Below are 12,474 nucleotides of genomic sequence, written 5' to 3'. Positions count from 1 at the left end.
TAAAGATAGTAAAGTTAAGATATCTAGTACAGTTTCTATCACATTACACTTCCGTAAGATGCCAAATAATGTTCTACAATAGTAATATAGCCTACGTTACATTTCGCGTCAAAAATGAGAACATTCATTTTTGCGTAAGAAACCCACGATATAAACATAAGAAACAAATTGGGGTGTGTAATACTTCGCTACAGCTTACGTTAGCGTCCTGTCGTAATATGTCTGCTCGAAAAATGTGAACTGCTGCCAAGTTGTATGCCATGCAGTTGAAACGTAACTACACAAAGAAAAGTATGTTTACCAGACAGAAACTCGTGTAACATGTATCTTATTTTCTTATAATGTGATTCTTTAAAAATTACTACGCGTACTTTTTTTGAAGTTTTGAAGACCTAGATGTTTGGAAGCAAAACTTGGTGGGGAAAAAATCAGTATAAAAATATCAAAATAAACGTGATAATTTTTTGACGTCACCAAACTGTACTTTTTTAAGTGTGAAGGATAAAAACAATTTAACTTTTCAACAAATTCACATCATTTCCCGCAAATAAACAACCACGTATGATGCTACTAATAATAACTGCCTGGTTCCTACTGTGGACCTAGTTAAAAAAAAATGCTGTTTGTTAATATGTAACACTTTGATGAATTGCACAAATGATAGCACATTCACGTTCACTTTTACGTCTTCACATCAAGGTAGACTGGAAAATTTCTAATTTATGTTGCAGCGTTTCAACTCGGCGATAATTTCATTGCGTAGAAAATTAAAAAGTAGGGAGCTACTAAATAAAGGGCCAAATACGGTGACGTTAATTGGGCATGAAAAATAATAAAAGTCTAAGTGCTGATACACAACGAAAATGAGAAAATACGACACGCTTTCTATTACAACCCATTTCGAACTGAGGGCCAAATTAGTGGAGCAGCGCTTTGATAATGGCGTGTTATCTCGTCGGTAGCGCTTAGCGCACGACAATATATCGAGATCACTAGACATATATCGCGGGGAAATGTGTTTGTTAAGCTTCGATAAAATGTGTTAAATGTCTGTTAACTTTTCTTTATTTTATTCGCTCCACTGGACGACATAAGCTCGTTCCGTATTTGACTGAGCCTGTTCGAAAGAGGCTGAGAGTAGAATATTCTGTGTTTTCGTGATTGGTCGAGTTTCTTTTAGGTACCTATCTACTGTCAGCACACCAATCACAATAATTCAATACTGAAGCAAACGAGCAAAATCTCGCAAACGGCCGCCAATCACAAGGAAGAAACAGCTGGCGCTGGCATACCACATTGCAGTCTAAGGGGCATTCAGATTTAAAAAAAAAATGCCCGCCCCTATGTATAAGTGAGATCAGTCTAGCTTCGAGTGAAATGAACTGTCGAAATAATCGTGGCTCCACCTATCGCGAAAAGAATCCGCAAATTTTTCCACTCTCTAGTGGTAGTCTGATATTTAGAGACCCGGAAAATTCGCGGGTTCATTTCGTGTTATGCTAAAATTCAAATAATTATATCTACCTTAGTGCTGCTTCTGCTATTGTCTCACAACTCACCTGGATTACTCTGGGCTTATGAGAAAAACTCAACTAAAGTAGCATCAAATCACAGACTGCTACGTTGGGACGTCTCACAAGACAGCAGCCAATGAGTGGGTGACATTTGACTGAGTGGACGTAGAACTATGGAGTTCATGCTAGAGGTCATTGAACCCGCGAATTTTTCCAGTCCCTACTTATCAAGGTTTTGACGGTACTGCTAGCACTCAAAGGTGATATTTTGTGATTTTTGTGTTTAAGTACGAAAACCAACTAATATATCCTAACGACGGTCTCAAAATATGTAACCAGAATTATTCGTGAATTTAAGATGAAAACTGTTAGTAGTTTAGATCTCCCAACACAAATAAAAAAACGTAAAATTTATTTATATATATATAACAAAAATTAATATTTGTGTAAGACGAAATCCAGATAGCTCGTTTAGCTTAATATCTAACGTCTGTGGAATAAGAACCTTACCTCTCCATACGTAAAGTTTATACAAATAGGGCCAGATGTAACTAGTAAGGTTGCCTACAATATTTTAAAATTGTATCCGAGAATTGACGTTTTAGTTTAAGTTCTATTTTATTCACATGAAACTGCTTAACGTATTGGAAAACGCGTTTTCGCGAGTAAAGAAATTAAAAAAAAAAACACATTCGGACTGGTTCATAAGCAAACTTTAAGCATTTCCCAACACGCCAGAGTATCCACTATAGTGATGTAACGAATATTCGCATTCGCATTCACGAATATTGCACACTAGTTGACATTCGAATGCATTTGCAATGTAAATGCGAATATTTTGCAAATATGAATATTAGAAACAATCATATTTCCGAAATGTGAAAAACATTATGATAGACAAATAATATGAATTTATTGACATTTTTAGTACAGAAGATTTTTCTTTCTTAATTTTTTACAATATTTTAAAGTTTTTTCACTAAGGTAACCTTTCTATCATCTTTTATCAGTCTTTAGTGTAACATTAGGTATAAACAGATTTGGCTGATTTAAACTAAAAAGGTTTAAACAATGGTTTAATTCAAGTGTTTTTTTAATTTAAAAAAAATGTTTTAAATGTATTTTTAGATAGAATATATTAATAATATTTAATAAAATTTCTAATTTCACTCTAATAAATACAATAGTTTGCTCATTAATGTTTCTTGTGATTTTCGGGAGAAAAATTTAAATGATCTGAATAGGTTGTAAATTATACCCAAATGAATACTTCCCTAAATTTAAATTAATTTGTAATTTGTAGTCAAAAGTGTAAAAAAAGAGGAAATTAATACATTTATAATTTTTTTTAAAAAAGTACCTATTTTGTGGGATATCCCTGACTACTGTAGATCCCCTTTCTGTGGGAAACACCCAATTTATGGAGAATCCTCCTCCTGTGGGGAAATGCCCTTTATATGATTAAGTTCCAGTCAGATTTGCAGATTTTCTGGACTTCAGTTCTTTGATAATTTAACTTTTCTGGTTCAACATGAGTGGCAGAAAGCGAGATGTTGTATGGCTTTCATATGAACATGCTGAGAACCAAAATAACTAATGTAATAATAAAAGTTTTATTTAAACAAAAAATCCTGGTTTTTAAAAAAACCAAGGTTGTTTAGGTTAAAAAAACGTTTTTTTTCTAACCCTGGGTATAAGGTAACAAAGCTTTGACTTAGTAATATAAATAATCAAATTTCATTAGAAAACAAAATTATGTGATTTTAACCAACAAAAACATATCCTTCTCTTAATTTTTATTAGTCTTTACTTACACATTATTTTGAATGTTAGTGTTTTAAATTATCTACTTATTTTGAGGAACAAAAAAAATATTAATTTAAACAAACATTATTATTATTATTATATAACAATATTATATTCTTCGCTTAAACTTTTATTACCGGAATGATATGCAAACTGTGATAAATGTGTGGTGGCTTCACTGGTAGTACTGGCGGGCGACGCTAGGGCGAGCGTCAGTCGTACCAACCCAGGACTTGAAAACTGAATATTCGCATTTGGTTTCGCGAATATCGGCGACACTAATCCACGACATTACACTATAGAAATGTTTTTGTTTTTATGTTCTCCAAACACGCGATGGAAGATATGCATTTACGAAGGCATAAATAAAATTTAAGAAAACTCCTGTTATCCTGTGTTCGTAAATAAAAGGAGCAAGACTGCAGCATGTGTTTTGCGAATCCTTCGGCAGTCACCGCTGCCTTTGACAGCTTTGCAAACACTTAATTTTTTTTTTAATGATATCTTGCAAATAACGGCAGTCTAATACGTGGATAGACACGTTCAACACGCCCGCACCATTGGCAGGGAAAGAAAGAAAACACGATCGTACAAAATGGCAGGCCTTTTTAAGGGGGTTCTTCACGTTTCAGGTTACAGTTTTATATTTATGTTGACTACTTACTGTTCAACACGAAGACCTTTTGGGTGGCTTAACTTGTTAACATGCACAAAGATGAACAAAAAACACTTATTTTCATTCTTTGTACACAACTAATTTCTTAAGTTACTTGTATAGGTAACTATATTGATCATAAAAATAAGGAGAATTGAATGTACTTTAGAACTGAGACTTATTAGGTTCAAAGGCAGTAATTATACTACTTCGGGGTATGGTTTTCATTTATTTCAGTAAAAATAATCGAGTTTCACCTAGTGGCCTAGCCATTCCAGATTCTTCAATTTTATGGGAAGTTAGGCGGCTAAATAACATACAGTAACATTATCTGAAATAAATTCAAACTTTATAAGTTGCCAAACATTTCCTTTGAAACCTAAAAGTTTCAGTTCAGGTATCCATCCAACGCTCCTTCTTTTTATGAACGCCCCAAAAGCGTTATGTAGAACTATGCTTTATATATAGGTATACGTATTATTTAACGTATTTTAAAAATAAAATTACGATTTTAAACAACGGGATACAAGTATTTTAGTCCTCTTTCCTCTCTCCCCCTAACATGAAACCGCTAAACTAAAAGTACGTAACGAACTGTGGGGTTCACACTAGACTGCAACATAAGTTTTTCTGCCCAGCAGTATTTTCATTTTGTTGTTGGATTCTGCTTGTCAGAGAAGCCGTTAAAAAAGATGGTAAAATAACGCGAATTGTTTGGGTAACCAAACCAAGCTCATAATTCATACAATTTTGTTCCAATTTGCAATATGACCGGATAATGTGGTACCGACGTGTTATGGAAGGCTTTGAATCAATAACAAACCAGCGGCAAGTACAGGGCCGAATCACATGTAACTTCTTTAATAAGCTTTTGTGTTTTGTGTGTGTTTGCTTATTGACTTTTTCTTTTAGTTACTGAAATGTGTACCAGTAATGTGTATGTTAAACAAAATCATAAATCACTTAACTCTGATGTACTGACGACAGAGCAGTCCATAGCCAGACATAAACAAGGAGAGGAAGTGCTCACACAGTCCCATACAACCCGCCAAAGGATGTGACTTTGCTATTAATAACCAATTAACATTTTAAACAGGCTCGATCATAAATAGGCAAGTTGAGTCCAGACCATTGGGGGAGGAAACACTGATTGCCGAGAGACTGACACCTAGTTTTTTTAAAGTAGTTTCGGGCCCATCCGCAAGATAGTAGCTTTCATAACATAGATATGTCGATTGTGAGAAGTTATGCATAACCTATAATAATACAAACAAACCATTGAGAATTAATTCACTTTATTTTGGAAGCCACACATTTTGTGGTGTGGCATACCAGGAATTTTTCATCTCCTAATAATTTACATAGAACATGCTTTTTGATCACAAAACAGCATTAAGTGTTTCTCGTACAGTTACCAAGCAAATGGTAGTCAAGTAGTTGAATTAACATAATAAACCTAACATTTTGGATTTGAACCTCCCGTACGATTTTTTTTTTTGCTAGTAGTCGTCATATAGCGTCACATGTCGCGCAAAACATGGCTTCAGTTTTCACTGTTATAGAGTCGCACTTCTATATATCCCTCCTTGTTCTATGGTCTAGCCTGTGGGATGTCCAGCCCAGTAAAGGAGGGGGGAGGGGAACTCATTAGCGCATCCGCGTGTATCGGAGCACGCTCCAGTCGGCCACTGCGACCAATTAGCGCCCCCCTCCCCCCACAGGCTAGGAAATGATAAGGAGGGGGCGAGGACCGATTATCGGAACACACCCGATACGTGGCGCGACGCAAGTTGGAACAAATTGATGCGGCAATTTTAAACAGGATAAACATGGCCACGCATTCTTCCGCGGAAAAAAAAAATTGAAACGCTCGCATGATGGTCACACAAAACATGCAATTAAATTTCCCCGACTATTTAAAAAAAATTAGTAATGCGCGATTATGCTAAAAGAAGAAACTAAAATAAGATCTCAACCATTCCCATCGTTAAAGTAGAGTTATATGATACAAAATATTCAAATTTAAACAGAATTTTGCATTCACCATTTTAAAGTGTGTATGACTGCACTCAAACACGACCTGAAGCATGACTGGTTTTGCCCTCAGATGACTATACCACTGGGGAACTTCCATGACTTTTCCAGGATCTTTGACCATTTCCAACTTCCCCGACTTGTACCTGATTTTTCAGAATATTGATTCCCTGACTAAGTAGAATGTAATTATTGTCTTATTTGGCGAATCTGTTCAGAACTCGTTTTCTTACGCAAACAATTTACGTGATACGTGTTCAGTGGGTATACCTGTGTCAGAGAAACACTGCCATTCACGAAACACATGCGATGTTATAGTGTTTTAACGCACAGACAGTCTCGAAATCTTTTTGCGGAAAATACATAGCTCTAAATATGAAGTAGTTTGAGATAATGACATGGTAGGAGAAAATTCTGTTTTTTAATGGCCATATTGTGATTTATCATGGACAAATTTGGCTGTTTGTAATCTTCATGATACCCTCTTCAGTTCTGCAACGTACATTTTTGACGTTTTCTCTACTTGGAAAAATACCTGCACCACAATGGAGATAAGATTTTTACAGTGTTTTTTTTTTTTGCTTATTATTTTGGTGCAAATTATTTTTTTCGTTAACCACAATCTCCAGTAATGAGATTGTAATTCGGAAAGATGCTGGAATGCATATCATTTATACACTGGAACAGCGTTCTCATTGGACCAACGGGACAATGAGTCATCCTTTTTCGTGCGTGCAGCCGGCGTTCATCGATTTATTAGACGTTGTCACGTCAAAAAATGCCGAATAACTGTTTTGAGTGTAGTCTGCTGATCAACTAGGTGAAATGTTAGTCTTAAGTGGCGGGCTCAGATTACAACAACTTTGCCTTTATTGCTTATTCTGTTATTCGCCCATTGTTAACGTATGGAAGACTCTTAACCAAAGACAATATATGAAAAGAAGAATAAAAAACGGGCATACCATTAACACACATCACCAAGTTTGCTGCCAAAGAACAAAGTTACTGATTCTTGAATGTTTAAAGTCCTGTTATGGCTATAAGAATGTTTGATATCTCTCTTAAGTATCTAATTTTCTAAAGTACGGAAGCTATTAATATAAATACGGAAAATATTTAAACGGAAACGATTTGCCGCGTTTGGCTTGGGTTAATATGTTAAATCAGAAAATTTAAATATTTATCGTGATTATATTTCCTATAAGATAGTCTACAAAACACTACAGCTTCGTACTATAATGGTTGGAAGAAACTTGTTTTCCAGGTAATCACAAGACGTTTTACAATGCAACATTTATGTTATCATTGGTCAATTCGAGCGCCGTGAAAGACTATCAGGGTCAGTAAGGTGATGAACGTCGCGGACATAAACAAAGCGTCAGGAGTCGTCCAGCTGTCGCGATGGAAGAGGGGGCGGAGAGTGGGGGCGGCGGCTATCGCGCAGATAGCTCGCCCCGCGCCGGTGATAAGAGAGCAGCTACTGGCAGCGGAGGGGAGCGGGGCGAGGGCTTACCTGCTGATGTTGGCGTGCAGCAGCGAGGCGGCGTCGTGCTGGTGGAAGGCGGGCCCCGCCAGGTGCGGGTGCTGCTGCTCCAGCGGCCCGGAGTACATGTCGCCGGCGTCGAGCGGCGACGGCGCGTGCGCGGGCGGCTGCAGGGTCGTGAGCGGCGCGTACGACGCCCTCTGCTGCTGCTGCTGCTGCTGGTACTGCTGCGGCTCGCCCAGGTTCTCGAACACCGCCTCGTCACGCGGCGAGTCCTCGCGGGACCCCGTCGACGAGAGCGAGCCCTCCCGCGGCTGGCCGCCCAGGTAGTCGTCGAGGTAGGGGTGGTGCTGCGCCTCGTCCAGGTAGCCCGCCGCCTTGTACCCGGGGAACAGCCCGCCCAGGCAGTAGCCCTGCCGCTGCTGGAAGCCGTCCTCCAGCGGCCTCACGCGCTCCAGCCCGGCCTGGTACGGCATGTCATGTTCGTCGGCGGCGGGGGGGAAGTGCTCGTCGAGCGCGGGGTGGTACTGCGGCGGGGCCTCCTGGTAGTGAGCCTCCGAGGTCGGCGCGGGCCCCGGGTCCACCCCCTCCCCCGCGGCGGCGGCCAACACCTCCTCCTCCTCCTCCTCCCCTCGCGATGACGTCACCGCCGGCGAGGTGTCCTCCCCCTCCTCCAGTCCCGTGGCGCGCGGGGCCTGGGCCTCCCCCCTCCGCCGCCAGCCCTTCACCTGGCCGCCCTCCTCGACGGCCTCGAGCGAGTCGTCGTCGCGCGCGCTCTCCCGCGGCGCGGGCGACAAGCTGCCGGCGGTGGGCGGGGACGCGCATGCGCCGTGCGCGCCGTCCGTCGGTTGGTCGAGGGGCGGGGCCTGGCGCGCCGCCGGGTCGCAGCCGTCCCCGCCGCCGCCATTCGGCGACTGGCCGCCGTCGGCGCTGTTGTAGCGGTCCGCCGGCGGCGGCGGCGGCGGCGGGCTGAAGTCGTCCGCCTGCCGCAGGTACTTGCAGTCCATCGCCATGTCTGCGCAAGAGGGAAAGGTTGGGAACCAGTTAGCTCGCGTTCTCGAACGACATTTCAAAACATAGCCGCCTCACCCCTCACTTACTATTAGCGACAGAAAATATTCGCGGTTTCATTCCGCTAAAGGCTAGAAGCGAAACCCGTTCACCTTGTTCCTGCTTCTGTTATCGGACCACAGTTGGTTAGAATGTCTCAGAGCCAATGAAAAACCCTCAACGTGAGACGTATTGAATCACAAGCAACCCAGGTACCATGTCTTACAAGCCAATGAGCAATCCTCCGAGTACGTAGATGATTTTGGAGTCCATCCTAGAGATGTATGAAATCACGAATTTTTTTTTCAGATCCTACTAATTATTTATTTCTTTATTTTGTATGATACCAAAGAAGTGTTTTTACATAATGGTGTGGTACAAGTTATATGAGTATTATTAAACAAATTTTACATAAAATGATGTAAACACACAAAGCCATAAAAATAATACATATATGACATAAGTAGATATCAGAAATTTTGCGGATTCTTTTCGCGATAGGTAAGGCCATTTAGTTACTTATCGCGAAATGATTTCCAGACCAGCTGTAGGTTAAAACTATCTATCTCTGTGTTTTGCGGTTGGCTGGGTTTATTTCAGTTACATGTACCTATAATGTCAGCACACCAGTCATAGACATCCAGTTCGGAAGCAAAACGTATACTTAGAGACCTGAAAAATTCGCGGGTTCATTACGTGCTATGCTAAAATTCAAATAAGTATACCTTAGTGCTGCTTCTGCCATGGGTCCAATGTTAATCTGGAGGACTAAGGGCCAATTAGAGACCCTCACTCATAGAAGTGTCGAATCACAGGCCACCCAGTCGTGACGACTCACAAGTCAGCAGCCAATGAACAGTTGGCATTTGCCCGAGTGTGTAAAGGATATTGGAGTCTATCCTAAAGGTCATTGAACCCGCAAATTTTCCGGTCTCTACGTATACTGCATGGTCTGACCAAATAAATCGAAGGCTTATCTTTGCAGACGGCCACCAATTACAAGCACAGGCATGACTTACTGCAGTCTAATGAGGGTTCAGATTTTGTTCGCGAAAAAAACATAGCCTCCTACCCCCCCCCCTCCTTACCAGCTATAGGCTAAAGTTTAAATACATTTATCATATGGTTGCGTCTGTTATTGGCTCGCCGTCGATGTGGAGGACCATCGGCCAATGAGAAACCCTCGACCAGGAAAGTGTCGAATCACCCATTGGAGACATATCACAAGTCAGTAGCCAATTAACAGGTGGCATTTTCCCGAGTACGTATGTACATGACTGTGTAGTTTATCCTAGAGATAATTTTTTCCAGTTCTACGCACAGGTCATACCAGACTACTAATCAATAAATAATTCAAATAAGTTATTAAAAATAAATTTGAGAAAAAAATTAATGAATTATTTTTTATTTCATAAGATTTTACTGTGTGATCTTCAATTCCCAGTAAAATATTCTACACGCATTCTACACTGGTGGAAGTTAAAATATTCCCGTTTATTTAGGTTATTTATTTTGTTTTAGCACATGTCTAAAGACCGGAAAAATTCGCAGGTTCAATGACCTTTAGGATAGACTCCAATATCCTTTACACACTCAGGCAAATGCCAACTGTTCATTGGCTGCTGACCTGTGAGTCGTCACGACTGGGTGGCCTGTGATTCGACACTTCTATGAGTGAAGGTCTCTAATTGGCCCTCGGTCATCCAGATTAACAGTGGACCAATGGCAGAAGCAACACTAAGGTATAATTATTTGAATTTTAGCATAACACGTAATGAACCCGCGAATTTTTCAGGTCTCTACACATGTCCAACGGATGCTTTATTTATACCTATAGGCTATAGAGGTCTACGCATTGTATGATACGCTTTGTTGGGAAATGTTTGGCTTGCTGTATGTTGCCAGCTACTAGCAAAATATATAATCTAATGTAAATAAAAATTTTGTTTGGCTAAGTAGGCCTTTTATAGCAAAAATTCTAGTGAAAAACCATGACGTTACTTCGTATATTATTGGCCAAAATTTATAGTGTCATTTTTTTTTAGAATTATTTTCATGGCAGTCTATAAACAGCAGAAAAACAAAATCCAGCATGGCCTGTGATGCGGAAACTTAACCCATACTCAACCAAAGATTTTTTAATTTTTTTTTTTATCCAAACGTCTCGCCGACAGCAGAGACATTAGAAGTAAAACACGGACCTATGACAGTGTAAAATGACGTCTGAGTCGAATAATGGTGGGATGAAGGAATAAGGGAGGGGGGGGGGGTTAGTTGCGAATCATTGGAGGTTGATTTTCGAGATTTTCTTTGATGCATGAGTAGAGAGACTTGTAAAATTCGCGATTTCAAATCCCTAAAGGATACACTCCATGATCCTCTACGAACTCATGCAAATTGCATCTGCTGATTGGTTACCGACTCGTAACACCTGTTGACTGGAATGATCGTGATTCGCTAATTCTTCTGTTAAAGATTTTTCATTTGCCCAGAGTCCTTCAGATAAACTGTGGCCCAATCACTGAAGCAAAATAATGTCAAAAGTATTAGGACTCTATCCTATCGCGAAATGAATCCGCGAATTTTACAGGTCTCTATGCATGAGTTTACACACAGAGTAGGACAAATTACAAGTCTATTGCTAATAGATATAATTGATTGGAAACCTTAGAAGTTATGCGATAAGTACATATCACGTTTACAATTATTACCACAGTTTTTTTTTAATTGTGGGGTTCTGTTAAAATTGTAAGTTAAGAAATGGTGAAGGGGCCTGATTACATTATTTATTTGCCACTTCCCCTCCCCCACCCACCGGCATTTAGGTTTTCCCGACTGCTCTGTGAATCGTTTATGCCTTATAGGTACACTGTTAGAACTCATAGTTAGAGCCACGGAATTTTCGCGCATTCATTTAGTTGCAAGCTAGAATGCAAACCTCCACACTGTCGCACTGTGTTCATGATTGGACCGCAGTTATCTGGACACGCCCCTCTACAACCGTGAGCCAACTATGTCCAGCTAGGAGTGAAGTAAGCGAATCAGGTAGTGCCAAATAACAATGATAAAAATGTTCTCGCTAAGAAATCAACCAACGGGAAAGTAAACATGGGTCGAGCACACCTATAACTTTGAATTCTATCCTGAGGCCAGAGGAATCCGCGAAATTTCCGGGACTCTACTCATAGTACATTTAGAGACATTTATACTAAGAATTATCTTCAAATTGACGAAGATTTCTTCGTAATTTCAAATGAATGGATCTTCGTAGAAACTATTCGGTTTTGAAAATTTAGAATTATGTTTTTCGCTATAAACAAGTTAAACGCACACGTAAAAGAAATAAGCGATTTTGCGTGAGTTTTTGAAGGTTTTCCTTTTATATCAAGATTATTCTTGTGGGTTCAAGGTTAGAGACCTGGGAAAATTGCGTTATTATTTGGAGAGAAGTTGTCTATATACCAATATAGCCTACACATTAACTGCATCCTCGTTGAACCTCAAGAAAAAGAGACCAATAACAACACATTTCAAAATTCAGATGACCCAATCACACGCAATCCGTCGGGAAGGTAAAATGGACAGCAACCAACAAACAATAGACACCCCACTTATTTCGTTTACAATAATGTGGAGTTCACTCTGGGAACAGAAAATAAAGTGAATTTTTCAGGTCTCTACTTGTTGGTCGATAACAAGGGTTGCATCCTTTCGGCGGATCGAACGTGATTGGGTGACCACGTCTTCGTCTTGTTTGCAACCGGCTCTGGGTTGTCAAGGACGTGTCGAAAGCACCGTCGTAGAGTCTACTCTGCTGCCCAATAGATAGAGACCCGCAAAATTCGCGGATTCATTTCGTGTTATGTTAAAATTCAAATAAATGTACCTTAGTGCTGCTTCTGTCATTGGTTCACTGTTAATCTGGAGGACTG

The 12,474-nt window shown here is 40.1% G+C and overlaps 1 protein-coding gene across 2 annotated transcripts in view; it reads right to left on the bottom strand.

The window, feature by feature from the left end:
* Window positions 1–12,474, bottom strand: part of LOC134531789 (box A-binding factor-like) — a 335,983-nt gene that overhangs the window by 188,479 nt on the left and 135,030 nt on the right. For both annotated transcript variants that reach the window (XM_063367716.1, XM_063367717.1), the window contains exon 2: window positions 7,523–8,507. In XM_063367716.1, coding sequence (XP_063223786.1) covers window positions 7,523–8,507 — 985 coding nt within the window. The remainder of the gene's footprint in view (window positions 1–7,522; window positions 8,508–12,474) is intronic.

Source organism: Bacillus rossius, chromosome 5 (genome assembly GCF_032445375.1).
Source record: "Bacillus rossius redtenbacheri isolate Brsri chromosome 5, Brsri_v3, whole genome shotgun sequence".
Classification (NCBI taxonomy): Eukaryota; Metazoa; Arthropoda; class Insecta; order Phasmatodea; family Bacillidae; genus Bacillus; species Bacillus rossius.
The sequence above is the reverse complement of the archived record's forward strand: the minus strand, read 5'-3'. Positions and strand labels throughout refer to the sequence as shown.